This window comes from Nycticebus coucang, chromosome 8 (genome assembly GCF_027406575.1).
Source record: "Nycticebus coucang isolate mNycCou1 chromosome 8, mNycCou1.pri, whole genome shotgun sequence".
In the NCBI taxonomy this organism is placed as follows: Eukaryota; Metazoa; Chordata; class Mammalia; order Primates; family Lorisidae; genus Nycticebus; species Nycticebus coucang.
The window spans coordinates 81,555,926-81,579,345 of record NC_069787.1 but is presented as its reverse complement, the minus strand read 5'-3'; the positions used below and the strand labels follow the sequence as shown (position 1 = coordinate 81,579,345).

Sequence of the window (23,420 nt, the reverse complement as noted above, 5' to 3'; positions counted from 1 at the left end):
TTATATATATAGTTTTAGGGGGCTCATAGGAATCCTCTAACATCCAGCCATGGGTATCCCGAAGCTTCTCCCCATATTAAAAGATCTGGAGAGAGGAGGCATTGGGGTTAAGGAAAGCAGATAGGACTCTTGGGAAACCAGAATTTGGAAATCCAGGGCCTCGTTAGAAGATATTTGAAATATTTTCTCTTTGTATAAAATGGTTGGACTAAGAGATCTATAAGGATCTTTGCAACTTTATATTTTAAAAACATTCTGAAATTCTTTGATTCCAAGTGCTACAGAAATGCAGTTCAATTTACAGCACCCGGGAAATAACTCCGTTCCTTCTTCCCAATGTGGGGTGGACATAACCTTGGTGGGAGTGAGAGAATGAGAGCCAGGTAACTCCTAATAGATAATTGACCCAGATAGCCAAGGGAAGGCCTCGGAATCCAGTCCAGCCCAAGAAGCAGGTGTAACATGCAGTCTGCAGTAGTGCTAGGTAATTCCCAAATATTGGAGATAGAGGCATCTTACAAAAGTCAGGCAAATAATAAGGACTGTAAGAACCCTGAACATTATCATCTGGGATTGAATGTGAGCACTTGGGATTGCTTAGAGTAAACAGTTGAGAATGGGCATCAAACTGAAAGAAACTAGAAGCAAGATGTAGCCATAGTCTTGCTTCTTATAACTGAGTCTACTGGCAAGAGCATAAATGAGGGACTTTGGAGCTGAGACTGGGTTTCCAGTTTGGGCATACCAAAGCCTGGAATTCTTAGACCTTTTGGCATACCAAGATGATGTCAATGGGATCTTCTTAGGATGTGCTGTGCAACCTAGGAAAAGTCTAACTTCTGAGATTCATTCTCTTCAGTGATTTCAGATAAGGTAAGTGATTTAACAGTTGGCCGTCTGAAAAAAAAAAGTCCTGATTTGTAGCATTTGCCAGTTTCCATACTGTAATGGCTAATTTCTATGTCTAATGTGACCTACAGGACTTAGAGTTGGGAAAAGATGTGCACAATCAGCTCACTAGCTGATAGGAGCCAGGTCTAGCACACCACTCAGTAGGGTATATTAGGCTCCAAATACTTGGGGCTTATGAAACTCTGATGTGCCAAAGAATTGATTGGGTCGGATACTTCTAAAGGATTTAAGTCTAATTCTTGTTAAGGTTTAAGGAGATTGCAGAGCATTTTTTTTTTAACTCACTGCCACTATACTCTCTGAAGTGTGGCATGACATCAGCTGCTTTTGTCCTCAGTAGGAAATATGGAGGGACCTTAGCAAAAACAGGAGGATGATTAGACAGAGACTTTGATTTTCAGGGCTCAGGCTAAAAAGACGTGGCAGGTAACATTAAGAAGAGACAAGGGCCAAGGGAGGGGAAGGGGGGGAATGTTCGGTGGAGGGAGGGTAATGGGTGGGGCCACACCTACAGTGCATCTTAGAATGGGTACAGGCGAAACTTACTAAATGCAGAATACAAATGTCTACATACAGTAACTAAGAAAATGCCCTGAAGGCTATGTTGAACAGTTTGATGAGAATATTTCAGATTGTATATGAAACCAGCACATTGTACTCCTTGATTGCACTAATGTACACAGCTATGATTTAACAATAATTAAAAAAAAAAGAGAGAGAGAGAGAAGGCTAGAGTGTGGGTTATTTGTTTCTTTGCTTGCTTACTTTGCTTAGAATAACCTTCTTGCTCTAATAGCCTCTGGGGAACATTATTTCAACCTGTTCTTTTTTTCCCTTCCCACCAGTCATTTCTACTTCTGTCAGCAAAAAAAGACCGACTACCAAGAAATATCCATGTCCCAGAGTTATCACTGAGAAGTCTCTTTGAGGTAAAGTGGCTTCTTGAACCATATGGCTTCAAATCAGGCCACTTTGGCTTTGTATGTGGGACCTTCCCCTTCAATTACCTCACCACAAATTTGTTATTTATAATTGGGCCATGGCTAATTGAGGTTTTATTGATTCTAAACTTTGTGGGTGAAGGAGTTTAAAGTTTCATATTGATGTAGTGACTTCCATGATTATTCCTGTGTTTTTTTCCAGAAATATGTCTTCATTGGAGTTTATGAAAAAATGGAACATGTTCCTAAGTTAGTCCAGTGGCTCATCTCCATTGGTGCAAGTATTGAGACTATAGGACCATACCCTCTTCATGCCCTCATGAGACTCTGTATTCAAGCGAGTGAGTCTTCTCCCAGTTACATACCCTCCAAGCCCCTCTACCTCTGGGCTCTGAGTTTTGGGATTCAGCAGAGCTCAAATGAAGCGAGTATTTATCCCCTCTAATGTAGAATATTCAAATGATTTGATTAATTTGATTATCAAATGAATGAAGCAGCAGGTAAACAGCATCATTTTTATTTCCCCTGGGATCTAGTAGCTACAGGAGGCCCAAACTGAAAGTATTCTGTGTTCCTAGACAGGTCCTGGCAGCAGGGTGGGGCTCTGGGAACCCAGGAAGGGATTTCGAATAGACAATTACTGCTGGGCAGCACTCCTCCTGTTGGTGAAGGCAACTTTGGTCTTTTTCCTCATATTCATTTTCTGCTGACTGCTGTGTTCTGGGACCATGGCTGGGGAGATCCCAAGGGGAATGTGGCCAGTTGCTGGTACAGTTTGGTTGTGTCCTTCTAAAGGACTGCTGTTTTCATAAAGTTCTTTTTTTGTTTTGTTTTGTTTAAAGACTGGGTCTCATTCTGTTTAAAGCCCAGTCTGGAGTACAGTGACACAATTATAGCTCACTCAACCTCCAACTCCTAGGCTCAAGAAATTTTCCTGCCTCTGCCTCCCAAGTAACTAGGACTGTAGGCACATGCCATCTTACTTGGCTTTATTTTTAAATTTTTTTGTAGAGATGAGGTCTTGCTATGTTGCCCAGACAGGTCTTGAATGCCTGGCCTCAAGGGATCCTTCCATCTCAGTCTCTCCTAAGTCTCCCTTCCATCTCAGCTGGGATTATAGGTGTGAGTGACCCTGCCCAGCCCATGAAATTCTTTTCTTAAAACTTTATTATCTGGTTATAGGATTTAGAATTTAAAATTTTAAATATTTTTATCATTAACACACACACATACACTGAAGACAGAAGTTTGTTTTTACTTCTAGTATGTGGTGTCACTGTTGGACATTTACCCATACCATTTTAAAGCCAGAAGGTGCCAAGAGAACTTGTCTAGTTTACTTCTTACAGGCTGTATCATCTTTCCCCAGGAAAGGGAGAATGGGGGAATGGTGAGGTGGCATCCTCATTTTTGCCTTACCAGATTTGTGCTATTATCTGTTTCACGTAGTGGGGAATCCAGAAGAGATTTTATTCTTATACAGGGATTGGTGGATAAAACATTTAAAAATAAAGCCTGATTAAAAGCCATTTAACTCTTCTACTTTCATGTTAGGAAACTAGAACACAGAGAAGTGTGCCTGCATTTATGAATGTCACAATTCTCCATTGTGTCTACTCTTTAAGTTAGCTCCTCCAGTTACAGGTGGTATTGTTAGGATCAAACCTTCGAGTTTACCCTGATTCATTTCTCAGAGGACAACTCTGACATGGTGATAGGTGGTGTCACAGAGTTGGCGGAGGTGTGTGGCTTTGCAAGAGCTCAGGAACTACAAAGAAGGAAGCTGGGTAAAGAATTTAAAATATATGTCCTACTGATAGTAATGTGGTAGGAGTAAGATAATCAGAAATACTGTCTTGATTAGTGAAGTGGAAACTGTTGGTGCCCAGTCCAGATCCTCTTTACCACCAGTACCCTCTACCCCCACCTGCTATCAGTGTTGGCTGCTAACAACTCACAGCTGCCCTCTTGGCTCAAGAATTGCTCTTTTGTCAACAGGCACACTTCCTAGGGAGGTTCTCTCAGGACCTTGCCTTGCTCACTGGGGGCATTCTGTAGTTCTTGACTGACTGTCATGGGGACTGAAAAGGTCAGCTTTCATCCCTCAGAATGGGTCAAGGCTGTGGTGCAGTTCTTACTCCAAAGCTCCTCAGGGGTTGGACTGGAGTGACTCCAGCGAGGACTACTATCTTGCTTAGCTCTCTTCCCTGCCCTGTCCTGCTCCCTCACTCTCTTTCTCTCTAGTTCAATCAATCACATGTTTAGGAATCCCTGTCTCAGGCTTCTAGTGAATCTGACCTAACTCATCCTTTTAATTTACAAACTCCCATATCTCCCACACCTATTAGTGGTGAGTGGAAATATGTTGGAATCCTCATTTGGTTACCTTCGTGTGGTAAACATTTACTTGCTTTGCTGATTTTCATTATGCAGAAGATAACATCATTAAGTAATTTTAATTACATTAAGTAATTTTAATTCCCTTTAGGGGAAAACCATCTTTTCAAGTGGTTAATGGACCACAAACCTGAGTGGAAAGGCCGCATCAACCAGAAGGATGAGGATGGATGTACTGTCCTACATGTCGTTGCCGCCCACTCCCCAGGATACCTTATCAAGCGTAAGTAGCAGCACTACGCTGGAGGGGGTGCTGTGGGCTGGATGGTGTTAAGCTTGTAAAGGTCCATACAATTGGTTTCTGTGTTTTATCCATTCTCTCCTGTGGATGACTCAGGGAGTTTAAACTTTCCCTTGAATTAATCAGCTGGAGAGTGAGCTGTATGCATAAAGGAGGAGGTGGGGTGAAAGCAGGAAAAATTCTGGGCTCCATGTGCTCTTCCACCTTTAAGTGGCTTCTGTGAAGGTGAATGATTAGGATATGTATGGGCTCGTTGCTGCATTTGTTTTCTCCCTCATCACATAATTAATACATGTTCTATCTCATGCCAAATCTGGGGCCCTGCAGGCTACATTAAAAAGTGAGGCTGGCCCGTGCCAGGAAAAGCTGGTTCTTTTGACACAGATGTATCTTGTTAGCCTGTGAAATAGGAGGACTGTGTTCACTCCCACAGAGTTCTCTGATGTCACTCATTTTTCTCAGTTTTTGTTTTCTTTTTTGGATGAAGAAAAACATTTCTTCCATAATGGTAATGGACCTCAGCCTTAGTGGAAGGGCAGTGCAAGGAGTGGTGGGGAGATTGTGCCTGGTGCTACTATAGCCTAGAGCTGATTGGGGGAGCCAGGCTGGCTGTCATTTGCTGATGGCAAGAGATGTTTGGGAATCTGGATTTTTAAAAACTGAAATCTTATGGTGTTCAAATGATAGCTCATAGTTAAAAATGCCTGTGATCTAGACACAGCCCAAAGGACTCTAATTGGAGACCTCTGGTCTGGTGAGTAGGAAATTGCTGTTTTCTTTCTTTAGAACTTTGTAAGGTATCCTTACAGAAGTATCACTTCCTCCTTCCTACTCCACCAACCCTTTCACATCTCCTCCTTTCTGTCCTTTTCCCATCCATGCCTGTAGAGAATCAGTTTTTTAAATATCAGTATTATTCTTCCTGTATTACTTTTTCAGTAAGGAGCAAAATACATGCGTTTTCTTACATTTCCTTCTTTTTAAGAGTTATTGTATATTTTTTGTCACTTTGCTTTTATCATTCCTGGAAATCACTCCATGCCAGTTCATATGCATAAACACATATGTAGTTTTGTTAGATCTTGTCAAGTTTTCAGGAGGGTTGCACTGATATGCATTATCACCAACAATGGATAAGGGTGCCTCTTTCCCACAGGCACACCGATAGAATTTGTTGTCATGATTGAAAAGTTTTTTCAGTCTGATAGGTGAGAATTGTTATCTCAGTGTTGTATTACTTTGCATTTCTCTAATTATGCGTGAGTTTGAACTTGTTTTTGTGCCTGAGAATCATTTTTCTATTTCTGTGAGTTATATGTTCATGTTTCTTTTCCATTTTTCTATGTTTTTTGGTCCTTTGTCCTCAATTAAAAAAAATTCTTTGTTCATTAGTTCATACTGTATATTGACATCTATAGTGTCAATATACAGTATATTATGAATATTTTATCCTAGATTGTCAATTTTCTTCTGACATTGATCTTTTTTGTTATGTATTTTTTTCTTTTTATGTAGTCAAAATTATCAATGTGTTGTTTTATGTGCTTATTACTCCCAGATTTGCAGCTAGGGTTGGAAAATCTTTCCCTACTACACCTCAAGGTAGTAGATCCTTTGGAGTTTCTAAAAAATTTTAAATACATGTCATACCCACTAGGCTGGCTAAGATTAAAAAAAAAAAAGGATGAACAATAACAACTGTGGACAAGGATGTGGAAAAGTTGGATCTTTTATACGTTATTGGTGGGTAAGAAAAACAGTGCGTCTGCTTTGGAAAGCATTCTAACAGTTACTAAAAAAGCTAAATAGTTACCCTAAGACCTGGGAATATATATATAGGTATATGTCAAAGCTAAATGGAAATATGACAAAACAAAAACATGTATGTGATGGTTCAGAGTAGCATTATTCCTAATAGCCAAAGAAGTAGAAAAGCACACATCTTCATCATCTGGTGAATGGATAAATAAAATGTGGTATATCCATACAGTAGGATATTATTTAGCCATAAAGGGAAGTACTGATACATGCTACAATATGATGAACCTTGAGAACATGCTAAGTGAAAGAAGCTAGACACAAAAGGCTACATGTCACATGATTCCATTTATACAAACTTTCCAGAATAAGGCAATCTCTAGAGAGAAAGCAGATTATTGTTCTCCAGGAGTTTGGAAAGTAGGAGTGGGGATTGATTGCTATAATGTGTGTAAAGTTTCTTTTTGGGGTGATGAGAATGTTTTAGAATTGGATAGGGATGATAGTTGCGCAACTTTATAAATATACTAAAACCCACTGAATTATACTTTGGAAAGATGAATTTTATGATATTTGAACTATATTTCAGTTAAAACATTTTTAAAGGGGAAATATTTAAAAGTTCATGTTTTTAGTAAAATAAAATTCAAACACTTCACAAGAATATATGATTAAAAGTAAATCCTTTTCTACAAAGTCAACTACTAAAACATTTTTTTTTGTGGATCTTGGCAGTATGTGTATTTATTTACAAAGCCAATTTTTTTCCCTTTCAAATATAAATGTGAGTACACTCTATATTCTGTTCAGCAACTTGCTTTTTTAACTGGGCAATGTGTCTTAGTCATCTTTCCTAATGGAACCTGCACGACTATTTTGGTAACAGCTCACAGAATTCTCTGTTGTGACCATATGCTACTGATGGATGTTTAAATGTTATTTAGTTTAATTTGCAATTGAAAAGGATGCTCAGGGACCATTCTTCTACAGTTATCTTTGTGAATCAGTGAGAATGTATTTATAGAATGATTTCTTAGTTGAGAAATTGCTTGTTTGAAGGATTTGTACATTTATTTGGCTACATTTTTTTTTTAATTTTAGATTTATGTGAGGGTACAAATGTTCAGGTTGCATTGTTTTAATTTCTAAGGTGAAGTTCAATTTGTAGTTGAGCCTTTCACCTAGGGGGTGTCCTGAATACCTCATATTGTGTTTGTTAGTTGAGAACTTGCCAATCACCATTCTTCCTCCCTCCCTTTTTTCCTTTCTCTCATCTCCCCTCCCCCTCACTTGAATATACTTGTGTTTTTCTTTTGTGTAGACAAGTAGTTGTTTATATATTGGTTTCATATTACTGTTGAGTACATTGGATATTTGTCTTTCCAGTCTTATGATACTTTACTAAGAAGAATATATTTCAACTCCATCCAGATAAATACAAAAGATGTAGAAAAGTCACTAGTACTTTTTTTTAAGTACTATGGTATATATACCACAGTTTGTTAATCTGTTCATGGATTGATGGGCAGTTGGGTTGCTTCCACATCTTGGCAGTTGTGAATTGAGCTGCAGTAAACATTCCAGTGCAGATATCCTTGTGGTAAAATGATTTTTTTTTCTTCTGGGTAGATACCTAGTAATAGGATTGCAGGATCAAATGGGAGTTCAACTTTTAGTTCTTTGAGAATTCTCCATACTTCTTTTATTTGAATAAATTTTAATTTTAAGTATATTACATTTAAAAATAAAAAGGAACAAAAGGTATACTATCCTACCTTTGTCCTTTAGCCACTAGAGGAATGAATGTTACTAATATTTTATGTTTTCTTCTGCAAATATTTTCTGATGTACAAGTAAAAACATACGTGTTCAAGAATTTGGCATAGTGCTGTGTGTTTTGGTTTTGAAAGCTATTGCTAACTTGAATCCCAGAAAGGTTGCTTCAACATTGTCTGAGATTATCTCCATCTTGAGTATTTTTTGGTACATGTAGAATCAAAAATTCTCCAAATTCTTTAATAATGGCCTAAACTTTAAACACACCACTTTTAAGTAATTGCAGCATCAGTAGGCCCTTAGAAATCTTCCGTTCTGTTAGTATTTTGGGTGGTACTGGCTGTTATGATGGTACTACTGGCTCTGGTACATAGTGACTTGAGAGGGCCAGAAGGGCAGAGTCTTAGGAAATCACCAGAAGGACCTAAACCCTAGACATGTCATTTCTTAGAATTGAAGAAGTGAGGATGGATTGAGGTTTATTGCATCTGTCTTGGTTATAAACTACAGACACTCAAACTGATTGAGGTAAGAAAAGAACTCTATTAACTCATGTGACTGAAGAGTCAAGAGTTTAGCTCAGATCTCAGTCCAGAGGTGTCCTCAAGAATCTGTCTTGCCTCTTAGTTCTGTGTTCTTCTGTGATAGGTTCATTCTCAGGCAGGTTCTATTTCATTTGAGGCATCCAGAACTTTCTGGCTTATTTTCTCCAAATTGTCTATCTCAGACAAAGAGAATATCTCCTCCCAATCTGTATTTCAGTAAAAGTTCTATCAGGATGTTTTAATGACCTGACTTTGGTCACATGTCCTGTCTCAACCAATCACTAGAGCTAGAATGATGGAATGCTCTGATTTTCTAGGTCTTGGTTAGGTCTTAGCTCCTGGAGGAGGGATGGAACAGAGCCAGAAGAATGGAATGATCTGATTGGCCAAGTCTTGATGAGGTCTTTTTCTCTGGAGCTGGGGGGGGGGGGGACACAGCTAGAAGATGGGATGATCTGATTGGCTAGATCCTGTGGATGAATGATCTGATGGGTCAGTCCTGGTGAGGCATTGGCTCCTAGAGCTGAGGGAAAGGGGCAGCCAGAGGATGGGATGATCTAATTAGCCGGACTCTGGTGAGATGTTACTGCTGGGACAGTGGAGAGGGATGTGGTGGTAACAGGTTTGTTTGTCTGGTGTTAACTCCATCAAATCAGGTAGGCTGAGGGGAAAGAGGTACTTTCTCAAATGAAAACTGGGTCATCCTCAGGAAAAGGAGAAATGGATACCAACCAGCCAAAAAAGAAAAAGTCTAGTTTGTCAGTGGTCTTCAAATTTTGCTTCCTTATCCCCTTAAAAGAATTTTGGGGCTAGTTGCAATGGCTCTTGCCTGTAATCCTAGCACTCTGGGAGGCTGAAGCAGGTAGATTGCCTGATGTCAGGAGTTCAAGACCAGCCTGACCTAGAGTAAGACCCCTGTCTCTAAAAATAGCTGGGCATTGTGGCAGGTACCTGTAGTTCCAGCTACTTGAGATGCTGTGGCAAGAGGATCTGTTGAGCCCAGGAGTTTGAGGTTGCTGTGAGCTGGGATGCCATGATGCTCTACTGAGGGTGACAAAATGAAACTCTAAGGAAAAAAAAAAAAAGAATTTTGAAAACCTATACATGATTTTAAGTTTACATTGGGATTTTTAAATTTTTATTTGTGAGTCTGAATAATTGTAAGAAAAGGTACTTTTTGGATTTTGGACATGTTGATATAAAGTAAAACTGTTACTTCTTTACTTACATATAACAGAATACAACACCACAGCAATTTGATATCCTCCAATATCCATTTTAAAAGTCATGATGAAGAAGGGCAGAGCAAGATAGCAGACTAATAGGATCTCTCTGCTGGCTTTTCCCAGCATGCAGGGAAAAAAAGAGAGAACCCAGCCTTACTTGGTGTGGGGAACCTACCTGGAGTTGTTGCTCTGGGAGCCTAGTGAGGCAGTGGTGGACTGCAGGAGACAGCGGGAGATCTGGAGCTGTGGAGGACTGACTGAGTAGGCCAGTGCTTGGGAGCCAATGGGGACTGGTCAGTACCCTCACAGAGGTCTGGGGATGGGAGGAAACCTTTCTGCAGTTCCTGGATTTTAGGGGAAGCTTCACCATTGAGTAGAAAGGTTGGAAAAGTAGATGGACTCAAACAGTGTACAGCAACCAGGTTTGAATACTGGGTGGAATGGATTTACCATCACTTTGTTGGCTTGCGGGACATTGTGGGAAGGTCATGGCAGCCAGCTGGGCTGCCATTGTGGCAGAGGCCTAAAGCATGGGCCTAAAGCACGATTGACTCTGTACCACCGCTGATATCGGGCTTCTACTCTTGGGGCAAGTTGAGTGGCTCCCACAACTCCCTGGGAATTATTGTCAGGGAGCACTGTGAGAACTACCTCTTAAGGATTCTGGAGAGCTTTAAGACCCCAGCCCAGTGGGGGGCTGAATGCTGAGGAAACAATAAGGCTCTCACCTAGGACAACTAAGTGAACCAGAAGGTAGGACCTGTTCTGGGAAACTAGAAAGAGGTTTGTGTTTTTCGGCTCCTAAAACCACAGCGCCACCTAGTGTCCTGGCACTATGTTGCAATGTGTATATATATTCCTATTATAGTTATTCCCTTTGGCATATATATGTACGTATGTATGTACGTATTTTTAGTTTTCTTTTTCTTTGTTGCTTAGGTTATTGCTGTTTTTGGCTAATTGTATTTTTTTGTTTTTGTTTTTCTAATTTGGTTGGTTCTATTCTCAATTTCCATTTTTACTTTCATCAAAAGCAAGTGATAAGAAATAACAACAGATATCACAAGGCTCCTGTATTTTTGGTTACAGTATTTGCACTTAATTTATTCTATTTCACTTCTCTCTTTCTTTCTCTCTTTCAAAAGAGACTTTTCTACTTTTCTCATCTTTCCCATATAAATCACTCATACAACAGTTGAGATATTCCCCTGTTTTTGTTTTCTCTTTTTTCTGTTTTCCTCTTCTCTGTCTCTCCTTTATTTAATACAACTGTATTTTAAATTTTCTTTATCTATTCTTATTTTTTTTCTCTTTTCTCTGACTGCTGGGGTGTCATGGCATTGGTCTGGCTGGGAGGTCACAGGAGTAGTCTGGCTTAAGGAGGCCAAGAGATCACAGTCTAAGGAGTCCTTCTACCTTCGGCCTTGGGAAGACAGTATTGGCAAGTCCACACTCCTGAATTTTTCTTTTTCTTTTTATTTTACTTTCTTTCTTGTTTTTGCTTTTTCTCTTTCTTTCTATTCCTATATTTGGCAGAGTTATGACTGGCTTTTCTCGGGCTGATAAGAAGGTCCTGATTTTGATGGACACACCCAGCCCAGCCCCGCCCCCACCCCACCCACCAAATCCTTGAGTTATAGGTATGACCTTAGCACTGTCCTGAACAATACCATTTCTCCTGTCACTCTCATTCTCTCTTTCTGTCCTCTTTTCCTGTTCTTCAACTCTTTTCTTCATCACCCTTCCTTTTCCCCCCTCTTTCTTTCTTCCTTCTCTTTTCTTTTTTCTTTCTTTTCCTCATCTTTCTCCCTACTTGCTCCTTTTGGTCCTATACAAAGAGACCATCTCAACATGTAAGCTCTGAGATAAGGTTATTTAGATCAAAACAGGCAGTAAGAACAAAAAAAGTAGGGCAAGTAGGGGAATAAGAAGACAACACACATGGGGAGGAACCAACAGAAAAATTCCGGCAATAAGAAAAAACCAAAACAGAACAACTCCCTTTAGGGACCATGAGGCAGCTAGTGCACAGGATTCCACAAAATAAGATGAATAAAATTCTATCATACTTATCAGTTCTCTCAATAAATGTTAATGGCTTGAATTCCTCACTGAAGAGGCACACATTGGCTGATTGTATAAAAAAGCACAAGCCATCATATGTTGTCTCCAGGAAATGAAGTTAACCTTGAAGGACAAATCAAGACTCAGGTTTACAGGATTGAAAACAGTATTTTGAGTGAATGGAAATCAGAAGAAAGGAGGTGTTGTGATCTTATTTTCAGATACAAGTGGATTTAAAGCAAAGGTGGATTTAAAGTTAAGAAAGAAATATGGTCATTTCATACTGGTCAAGGGAACAATACAATAGGACATTTCAATTCTAAATATTTATGCACACAACTTAAATGCTCCCAAATTTGTGAAACAGACTTCGATTGGTCTGAGCAATATGATATCTTATAACATCATAATAGCCGGGGACTTTGACACCTTTCTGACAGAACTGGACAGATTCTTTAAACAGAAACTAAACAAAGATACAAAGGATTTAAATGTGACCCTATAACAAATGGGCTTACTGGACATACAGAACACATGATCCCAAAGCTAAGGAATATACATTCTTCTCATTAGCCCATGAAATATACTTCAAAATAGATCACATCCTAGGTTACAAACCAAACCTCAACAAAATTAAAATTTAAAGAATTTTAAATAATTGAAAGAAATTTAAATAATAATTTAAAGTTAAAAGAGTTAAAAGTATACGTTGTATAATTCTCAGACCACAAGGCAATTAAGGTGGAACTCAACTCTGACAAAAACGTTCATTCCCCCACAAAGGCTTGGAAGTTAAAGAACCGTATGCTGAATGACAATTGGATCCAGGAAGAGATGATGGAGGAAATTATTAAATTCCTCAAATATGACAGCAATGAAGCTACAAGTTATCAAATCCTGTGAGATACTGCAAAAGCAGTTTTAAGAGGGAAATTTATCACATTAGATGCTTATATCCGAAAACAGAAAGAGAACACATAAACAAACTAATTAGTCATCTTAAGGAAATGGAAAAATAAGAACCATATAATCCTGAACCAAGCAGAAGAAAAGAAATAGCCAAAACCAAATCAGAGATTAATGAAATTGAAAACAAAAGAATCATTCAAAAAATTAATGAAACAAAAAGTTGGTTCTTCAGAAAAATAAATAAAATTGATAAACTTTTGGCCAGATTCACTAGAACCAAAAATGTAAGATCTCTAATAACCTTAATCAGAAATGATAAAAGAGAAATAACAACAGATATCACAAAGATACAAGAGATTATCTCTGAATACTACAAGAAACTATATGCCCAGATATTTGACAATGTGGAGGAAATGGATCAGTACCTAGAATCATATCCTCTCCTTAGGATCATATCTTCTTGAAGATCAAATCCTCAAGAATAAATGGATCTCTTGAACAGACCAATATCAAGCACTGAGATAAAAGAAACATTAAAAAAATCTTCCAACAAAAAAAATGCCCTGGTCCAGATGGCTTCACCCCAGAATTCTATTGAACCTTCAAAGAAAAGCTTATTTCCATTCTGCAGAAATTTTTGCAAAAAATGGAGAAGGAAGGACTCTTCCCCAACACATTCTATGGACCAAACATCATCCTGATACAAAACCAGGAAAAGACCCAACTAAAAGGGAGAAGTTCAGACCAATTTCACTAATGACTATAGATACAAAAATTCTCTATAAAATCTTAGGCAATAGGTTACATCTACATAATAAAAAAAATTGTACATGACCAAGTAGATTTCATCCCAGGGATTCAAGGCTGGTTTAACATATGCAAATCCATAAATGTAATTCACCATATCAACAGAAGCAAAACAAAGACAATATGATCCTCTCAGTAGATGTAGAAAATGTATTTAACAAAATTCAGCATTCTTTTTTAACAGGAACACTTAAGAAAATAGGCATAGGTGGCAAATTTCTTAAGCTGATGAAAGCCATCTATGACAAACCCACGGCAGATATCATACTGGAGTAAAATCAAAAGCTTTCCCACTTAGAAATGGAACAAGACAAGGATGTACTCTGTCATCACTTCTACTCAGCGTAGTGCTGGAAGTTCTAGCTAATGCAATCAGGCAAGAGAAGGAAACAAAGAGCATCCAAATGGCGGCAGAGGAGGACAAACTTTTACTCTTTGCCAATAATATGATCTTAGAGAAACAAAGACTCAACCACAAACTCTTGGAAGTGATCAAAAAATACAGTAATGTCTCAGGATATAAAATTAGTGTCCACAAATCAGTAGCCTTTGTATATGCCAGCAACAGCTAAGTTGAGAAGCTGATCTGTGACACAACTGCCTTTACCATAGCCCCAAAGAAAATGAAATACTTAGGAATATACCTAACAAAAAGGCGAAGGACCTCTACAAAGATAATTATGAAACCCTAAGGAAAGAAATGGCAGAAGATATTAACAAACGGAAGAACATATGCTTGTGGCTGGGAAGAATCAACATTGTTGAAATGTCTGTACTTCCTAAAGCAATCTATGGATTCAGTCAGTGCAATCCTCATTATAATATCAACATCATACTTTGAATATTTGGAAAAATAGTTCTTTATTTCATATGAAACCAGAAAAAGCCCTGTGTAACCAAGGCAATACTTAATAATAAAAACAAAGCCAGGGGCATCACCCTACCAGACTTTGGGCTATATTACAAGTCCATAGTGATCAAAACAGCATGGTATTGCACAAAAATAGAGACAGACATTTGTAACTGAATGGAAAATGAGATGAAACTAATATCTTTCAGCTACCAGATCTTTGATAAACTAAACAAGAGCACACGCTGGGGAAAAAAAATACCTATTCAATAAATGGTGCTGGGAGAACTAGATAACCACCTATAAAAGACTGAGTGTGGACTCAACACCTTTCACCACTTACAAAAATTGATTCAAGGTAGAGAAAAGATTTATATCTAAGGCATGAAAAACAATAAAAATGCTAGAAGAAAGTGTGGGAAAAACTGTTGGAAGATATTGGCTTGGGGAAAGGTTTTATGAAGAAGACTTCTGTGGCAATTGCAACAACAAAAATACATAAACGAATAGGACTTAATTAAACTGAAAAGCTTCTGTACAGCTAAGGAGACAACAACCAAAGCAAATAGACAACCTTCAGAATGGGAAAAGATACTTGCATATTACACATTGGACAAAAGCTTGGTAATTAGGATGTACAGAGCACTCAAATTAATCAACAAAAAAAGAAATAATAGTCCCATCTATTACTGGGCAAGAGACATGAATAGAATTTTCTCCAAAGAAGACAGAAAAATGACTAACATGAAAAATACTCATTGTCCCTAATCATCAGAGAAATATAAATCAGAACCGCCCCGAGATATCACCTAACCCCGGTAAGATTAGTCCACATCTCAAAGTCCCAAAGCTGCAGATGCTGCTGCAGATGTGGCTAGAGTGGAACACTTTTACACTGTTGGTGGGACTATAAACTAATATAGTCTCTTTGGAAAGAAGTATGGAGAATCCTCAAAGAACTCAAATTAGATCTCCCATTTGACCCTACAGTTCCACTACTAGACCTTGACCCAGAAAAAAAAATCATTTTATCATAAGACATTTGCATTAAATTGTTTATCACCACTCAATTTATAGTCACCAAGATGTGGAAACAGCCTTAATGTCCATTAACTTAGAAATGGATTAACAAATTGTGGTATATGCATAACATGGAATACTATTCAGGCAAAATCAAATATTTCGACCTGGTTGTTAGTACCCTCACATTAACCTGAAATAAATTTACTTTTCAATAAAATAAACCAAAAAAATCATGAACAAGCTCTTTAATGGCCAGAAATTTCAACTTGTGAACTCCTATTTTTGGATCATATTTGCAGTTTACTTTTCTCAAAGTTTTCCCTAATATATTTTATGCTTGAATGTCTTATTGATCATTCAGGGATACTCTTGTGGAACAGATGTTCTTGTGTAACTTTACATTTTTAAAAGATTCCTGTTATTGTAAGGCTCTAAGGGTTAAATATTTTTTGGATTAAAGTATTACTAAAGTTGGGCAGCACCTGTGGCTCAGTCGGTAGGGTGCCGGCCCCATATACCGAGGGTGGCGGGTTCAAACCTGGCCCCGGCCAAACTGCAACCAAAAAATAGCCAGGCGTTGTGGCGGGCGCCTGTAGTCCCAGCTACTCAGGAGGCTGAGGCAAGAGAATCACTTAAGCCCAGGAGTTGGAGGTTGCTTTGAGCTGTGTGAGGCCACAGCACTCTACCGAGGGCCATAAAGTGAGACTCTGTCTCTACAAAAAAACAAAAACAAAGTATTACTAAAGTTATTGCTACATAGATTATCCAAACAATATAAATATAGTAAAATTTTCTATAATTATTAAACATAAAAGTAAAATTTTGGAAGTAGGTAGGTAGGGGTGAATTATAGTGCCTTTTAAAGGGGCTTCGCAGGCATCAACTGGTTTTAATTGTCTCTTGGGTTGATACTCTAGAGGTCAGGAGTTCTTATCTCCTTTGGAACAGTGTACTGTAGTAATTGTATTAGTTTTCTATGTTATATAACAAATGACCATACATATAAGTGCTTAAAATAACACCCATTTATAGGCACACAGCTCTATAGGTCAGTAATGTGGCATGATCTTCTGAGTTTTCTGCTCTTTGTTTTGCAAGGCTGAAATTAAGGTGTTAGCTTTGACTGTGTTCTTATCTAGAGTTGTAGGCCATCCTTCAAGTTCACGTGATTGTGATAGAGTCCAGTTCTTTGACTGAAATCCCCATTCCCCTGCTGTCTAGAAGCCAAAGGCTGCTCTCAGCTTCTATAGGCCACAAAACCTCTGGTCCTCTCTATCCTCAAAACAAGAAGAGAATTTCCTATGCATCAGATCTCTCTCATACTTCTACGTTTTGAACTCTTCCATCTCTGACCTCTAGAACTCTGACCTTTAGGATGCATGTGATCCATTCAAGTCCACCTGGGCGATTGCCCTGTCTTAAGGTTAGCTGATTTGAGACCTTAAATACATTTGCAGGGTCTCATCACAATAGCCTCTAGATTAGTATTTTATTTTATTTATTTATTTTCTTTTTTTATTGTTAAATCATAGCTGTGTACATTATAGGTTAGTATTGATTGAATAATTGGGAAAAGGTGTACCTACACATCTGAGAATTCTGCCTACCACAGTGAGAGTCTCCATGAGTAGAAAGTATGACTTTATTTTATTTATTTACTTTTTTGCAAAGTGGGAGAAGGACAGTTGTGTCTAGGGTGATGGGAAAATAGAATCCTGTGAGTATAACCTGGAATAAAGGTGCCTTGTCAGAGGGGATTTTAGGAAAGCTATGTTTGAAAGGTGGGGATCAGGCATTGATTTGTTTAACTCTGTGGGCCTACATAAGTCTCCATGTAGGCCCAGGGATGTACCTCTTTCATTCTGAAAATTGTTGCATCTGTGATCACAGAGATGCCTTGATGTTTGGCAAATAGACATGTCAGAGCAGCAAATGGAGTTGACAGCCAGAGGGTTGGGGCAGGGAGAATGGTAACAGTGACAACAAAAAAACCCTGATGCTAAAGCAATTGCCACTTTCTCTTCCTGTTGCCAGACAGGCTTTTTTTTTTTTTTTCCTGGAAGAATATTCTATTTCCTTTCTTGGAAATAAAGAAGTCTGAAGTCACAGCTTGCTGTTATCCTTACAGCTGTAACTGTTGCCTAGTAACCAGACTTCCCCTCTCCTAGCTTGTTGCCAAGGAGCAGGGAGAAAGGTAGAGAGGAGCGCGCTTCTGAACCTTTTAAAAGCCATTGTCCTTCCCACTCTGTACAGAACTGTTCGCTTTAGGGGAGTTGGGTGGCCTGCCTTGAGCCTGGCACTTCAGGTTCTGTAAACAGAGGGACCTTGGTCCTTTTGCCCTGGGCTGCTCAGGCAAGGCACTGGGAGGAGGAGCACTCATGGGGACATCTCCTTATGGCAGGAACCATGACAATCCCCACTTCTCATTTTGGCATACCCTAGGACAAACAGAGGACGTGCAGATGCTCCTGCGCTTTGGAGCAGATCCCACTTTGCTGGATCGACAGTCTCGGTCCGCTGTGGATGTCCTGAAGAGGAATAAGAACTTCAAAGCTATCGAAAAAATCAACAATCACTTGGAAAAGCTGGCTACGTGTTCTAAGGACTTAACAGGTACAGCTTCCAGTTGATTAACTTTTTGGGGGCTTAAAATTGGTTCTGTGATATAGATATAAATCACTTTATCTCTTTTTGGTACACTTGATAAAAGTGATACCTCCCAATCTTGGGAAAACTTGTTTGCTTTTTAAGAAACATAGAATGAGACAACTCTTATTTAGAAAGCATTTATGACATTCTGGGAACTTCTCTAGGTTTACCTTTGCGCAGTATGGGAGATTTTTTTTCCATGCATGCACATAAAAAAAAGAAGAAGAAAAAAATTAACACAGAATAGGATATAAAAATTATGCCTAATTTTCAGAAACAATTACTGCCAATAATTTAAAATGCACTTATGTCTGTATTTCATGATTCATCACTTTGGGATAGTATCCGTTGACAGACTCTGCTGTATAAGATAAAGTGCTTGGCTGCATTAGTCCTACTTGTTGGATTTTGTCTAGTGATGTTATTCGTATCATTTACATTCCATTTCTTAACTCTTGAGTATTCCATAGATAGATTCTAAAATTTGAAAACCAATAAATAGCATTTACTTGGTGGTATGATTATGTAAATATAATTCTTTCTACAACTGGTAACATGACTTGATCCTTTAGGAGAGAATCACGCAGTGTCCCCAAAACTTTGCTCTTTAAATGTTATGCTCTTTAAGCATCCCAGTATAGTGAAACATGTAGATATTTCTGTTTTCTGTAGTTGCTCTCATATATGACTCTTGTGGCTTATGTTTTTTTTTTTTTTGTAGAGACAAGAGTCTCACTTTCTGGCCCTCGGTAGAGTGCCGTGGCCTCACACAGCTCAAAGCAACCTCCAACTCCTGGGCTTAAGCGATTCTCTTGCCTCAGCCTCCCGAGTAGCTGGGACTACAGGCACCCGCCACAACGCCCGGCTATTTTTTGGTTGCAGTTTGGCTGGGGCCGGGTTTGAACCCGCCATCCTCCGTATATGGGGCCGGCGCCCTACCGACTGAGCCACAGGCGCCGCCCTCTTGTGGCTTATGTTATCTGCATAGATTTCTTTCTTGATCTGCTAGATTACCTGCTTAAGTGAGTTTTTTATGGAGGAGATTTGAATAGTGGAGTTAAGGAGTTTTTGAAAATGCCTTTATTTTATCCTCACATTGATTAATAATTTGTCTGAACATAGGCATTGCATTTCATCAATAGTAAGTTGTATTTTCCTCCATATTTAATATCTTTGAAACTGCATTGTGTTTTACAATCAGTTACATGTCATAGTTTAGTAACAGTCTTTTTTTGTGTGTTTATCAGTCTGTGGTACTTGACATTTATGAAATAAACAGATAAATCTTGTTCCTCACAACTTTGAAGAAATGTTTTTTTTTATCTTTTAGCCCCCATTGCTACTGATCAGAAGTCTGATGTCAGTCTCTTTTTTTGTTTTTTTTTTTTGTTTTCTTTCTAGGATTTTTTCTGTCCTTGGAATTCTGAAATTTCCCTAGGATGTTTCTAGATGATTCTTGCTTGGTACCTGTTGACCCCTTTAAATCTTCTGTCTTGGCTCAGGAAAATTTTCTTCTATTATTTGTTCCCCTCCAATGTCTCTTTCTCTCTTTGCCACTACTATTAAAAGGTTGAGCTTCTTGAATTTATAGTACATGTCTCTGTACTTCATCCTAATATTCTTTGTCTCCATTCTTTTCTCCAGGTCTTCTAACTTGGTCTTTAGCTTTTCCTTTTACAATTCAGCTTGTCCATTGCTGCATATTTTTTATTTGGAAAATCGTAGTTTTAATTTCTAAGAACTCTTCTGTTTTTTTTTTTTTTCTTATTTGTAGCAGCTTATTCTTGTTGTACATGGGCCATGTCTTACTGAATTGCATTTAAGAAAATGAAAATTAAAAAAATTTCTACTTTTTTCTCTGAATTATTTACATTACTTTCAGAGTTAGTTGACCCATTTTCTTGCTTCTTTTTTGTACTGTTGCTTCTCCCTAATTATCTTCTGATTTTTGGATGGTTTGTATTTATGATTGAAGGACTAGATTGATTAATATTTAGAAGGTGGTTAGTGTGCATTTCCTGTAGTTATTTATATGTGTTTCCCTGGAAACACTCCCTCCCTTGTATGGTAAGTGGGCAGCAAGTTGAAGGCAGCCTGTGGTGTGTACTGGGATGGGATTAAGTATGATAGGCTGGTGATTATTGCAATTGCCAGAGTAAGAAAAGTTTCATGTGTGGGAGATTGAAGCTGCTTTTTAAACACGTCTCCACCCCCATTTCTGTTTTAACTTTATTTCTTTATTTTAATTTATTTTAAATTAAGTATCTTCTATCGATCTGTCATTTCCATGAGAATGAGGAAATGTATTTGCAGATTTTTTTTGGTAGATTTTTTTTTAAAGAATGGCAAACCATGTTTAGTTTTTAAATGATATTTAAGGGAACTGTGATTTCTTCTGTGAGGTAATATACTTAATAAGATATTGTTAAGTACTTTCTGAAAGCTTATATATGTAATCCTGGTTTCAGAATAGTTTCCACAAATTGAGAAATTGAAAGTAAGCAGGTTACTTTACCAGTGAATTTCCAGTTTTTAAAATGACACAGGACCACTAGTTAGTGGTAGAAAATGGATGATTTGCTTGCAAATTTATCTTTTATTAACTTTAATCTAAATCTTTAAAATACTGCGAATATCTTTGGCATAAATCATTTTTGTTTAGTTTGTAAAATTTTGATCTTTTTTGTTTTGTTCCTTGTTTGGTAGAATCTTTGGGAGTCTTTAATCCTAAAAAGCACCTTATATTATGAGACAGGGTTCCTGCTCTCCCTTCCACTATTGCTTTTTCACCAGTTAAGTCTGAAGTCTGAGTTTAGAATCAAGAGAACAAATTCTATAGAATCTCAGCTTGTCCCCCCTTTTTATTTCTTTTTATTTTTTTTACCTTTGACAATTTTTTTTATTTATTATTAAATCATAGCTGTGTACATCAATGGAATCGTGGGGCACCATACAGTGGTTTTATATGCCATTTGACATAGTTTCATCACACTGGTTAACATAGCCTTCCTGGCATTTTCTTAGTTATTGTGTTAAGACATTTATATTCTACATTTAGTAAGTTTCACATGTAACCTTGTAAGATGCACCGTAGGTGTAATCCCACCAATCACCCTCCCTCCACCCGTCCTTCCCCCTCCCCTCCCCTCCCTTTCCCCTTTTCCCATATTCTTAGGTTATAACTGGGTTATAGCTTTCATATGAAAGCCATAAATTCGTTTCATAGTAGGGCTGAGTACATTGGATACTTTTTCTTCCATTCTTGAGATACTTTACTAAGAAGAATATGTTCCAGCTCCATCCATGTAAACATGAAAGAGGTAAAGTCTCCATCTTTCTTTAAGGCTGCATAATATTCCATGGTGTTACATATACCACAATTTATTAATCCGTTCGTGGATCGATGGGCACTTGGGCTTTTTCCATGACTTAGCAATTATGAATTGGGCAATAAACATTCTGGTACAACTGTCTTTATTATGATGTGATTTTTGGTCTTCTGGATATATACCTAGTATATATAGAGGAATTATAGGATTGAATGGCAGGTCTATTTTTAGATCTCTAAGTGTTCTTCAAACATCTTTCCAAAAGGAATGTATTAATTTTCATTCCTACCAGCAGTGTAGAAGTGTTCCCTTTTTTCCACATCCATGCCAGCATCTCTGGTCTTGGGATTTTGTGATATGGGCTAACCTTACTGGAATTAGATGATATCTCAAAGTAATTTTGATTTGCATTTCTCTGATGGTTAAGGATGATGAACATTTTCTCATATGTCTGTAGGCTGTGTGTCTGTCTTCTTCAGAGAAGTTTCTCTTCAAGACCCTTGCCCAGCCTGAGATGGGATCACTTGTTCTTTTCTTGCTAATACGTTTGAGATCTCTGTGGATTCTGGTTATTAAACCTTTGTTGGAGATATAACCTACAAATATCTTCTCCCATTCTGAGGGCTGTCTGCTTGCTTTGCTTACTGTGTTCTTGGCTGTGCAGAAGCTTTTTAGTTTGATCAGGTCCCAGTAGTGTATTATTGAAGCTGCTTCAATACCCCAGGGGGGTCCTCGTCATAAAATATTTGCCCAGACCGATTTCAAGAGTTTTCCCTGCACTTTCTTCTACTATTTTTATAGTTTTATGTCTTAAGTTTAAATCTTTATTCCAGTTGAGAGTCTATCTTCGTTAATGGTGAAAGGTGTGGGTCTGGTTTCAGTCTTCTACAGGTTGCCAGCCAGTTCTCCCAGCACCATTTGTTAAATAGAGAATCTTTTCCCCACTGAATGTTTTTAAGTGGCTTGTCAAAGATCAAATAACAGTAAGTAGCTGGATTCATCTCTTGGTTCTCTATTCTGTTTCATACATCTACTTCTCTGTTTTTGTGCCACTACCATGCTGTTTTGATCACTATTGATTTATAGTAAGTCTGAGGTCTGGTGGCGTGATTCCTCCTGCTTTGTTTTTATTTCTGAGTATTATCTTGGCTATTCGAGGTTTTTTTCTCCCCCTTTTTACTCATTAGAATTTAGCTGCACTTAGCTCAATTTACAATCGCCAATATGTGGAAACAGCCTAAATGCCCACCAACCCAGGAATGGATTAACAAGCTGTGGTATATGTATACCATGGAATACTATTCAGCCATTAAAAAAAATGGAGACTTTACATCCTTCGTATTAACCTGGATGGACGTGGAAGACATTATTCTTAGTAAAGAATCACAAGAATGGAGAAGCATGAATCCTATGTACTCAATTTTGATATGAGGACAATTAATGACAATTATGGTTATGGGGGGGGACAGAAAGAGGGAAGGAGGGAGGGGGGTGGGGCCTTGGTGTGTGTCACACTTTATGGGGGCAAGACATGATTGCAAGAGGGACTTTACCTAACAATTGCAATCAGTGTAACCTGGCTTATTGTACCCTCAGTGAATCCCCAGCAATAAAAAAAAAAAAAAAAAAAAAAAAGGGTCATAAAAGAAAAAAAAAAAGAAAACCTGAAAACGTGGCATCTTCATGAGTAAGAAACAGTAGAATCAGAAACATGAAAGAGAGTGGACAGATCAAAAAAAAAATGGCTTCTGGGAAAAACCACTTCATCCATATCGATATCCCTATAGTTTTCCATTTTAAAAAAGTTGGAATGTAAACATTATAATTCATTACAAAGTGAACTCTGTGTTCCCCTGAACTTACATCACAAAAATGCAAACTAAAAAATACCTGAAATTGAATGTAAACTTCCTCTGGAAAAATGTATTTTTGGTGAGGAAATAGTTGCTGAAGGAACCAATGTTGCAAAAAAAGTAATAAAATCTCATAAACG

The 23,420-nt window shown here is 38.1% G+C and overlaps 1 protein-coding gene across 1 annotated transcript in view; it reads left to right on the top strand.

The window, feature by feature from the left end:
* Positions 1-23,420, top strand: part of TRANK1 (tetratricopeptide repeat and ankyrin repeat containing 1) — a 126,458-nt gene that overhangs the window by 18,747 nt on the left and 84,291 nt on the right. Inside the window, exons 5-8 of the mRNA XM_053600052.1 lie at positions 1,758-1,841; positions 2,056-2,194; positions 4,342-4,473; positions 17,892-18,062. Coding sequence (XP_053456027.1) covers positions 1,758-1,841; positions 2,056-2,194; positions 4,342-4,473; positions 17,892-18,062 — 526 coding nt within the window. The remainder of the gene's footprint in view (positions 1-1,757; positions 1,842-2,055; positions 2,195-4,341; positions 4,474-17,891; positions 18,063-23,420) is intronic.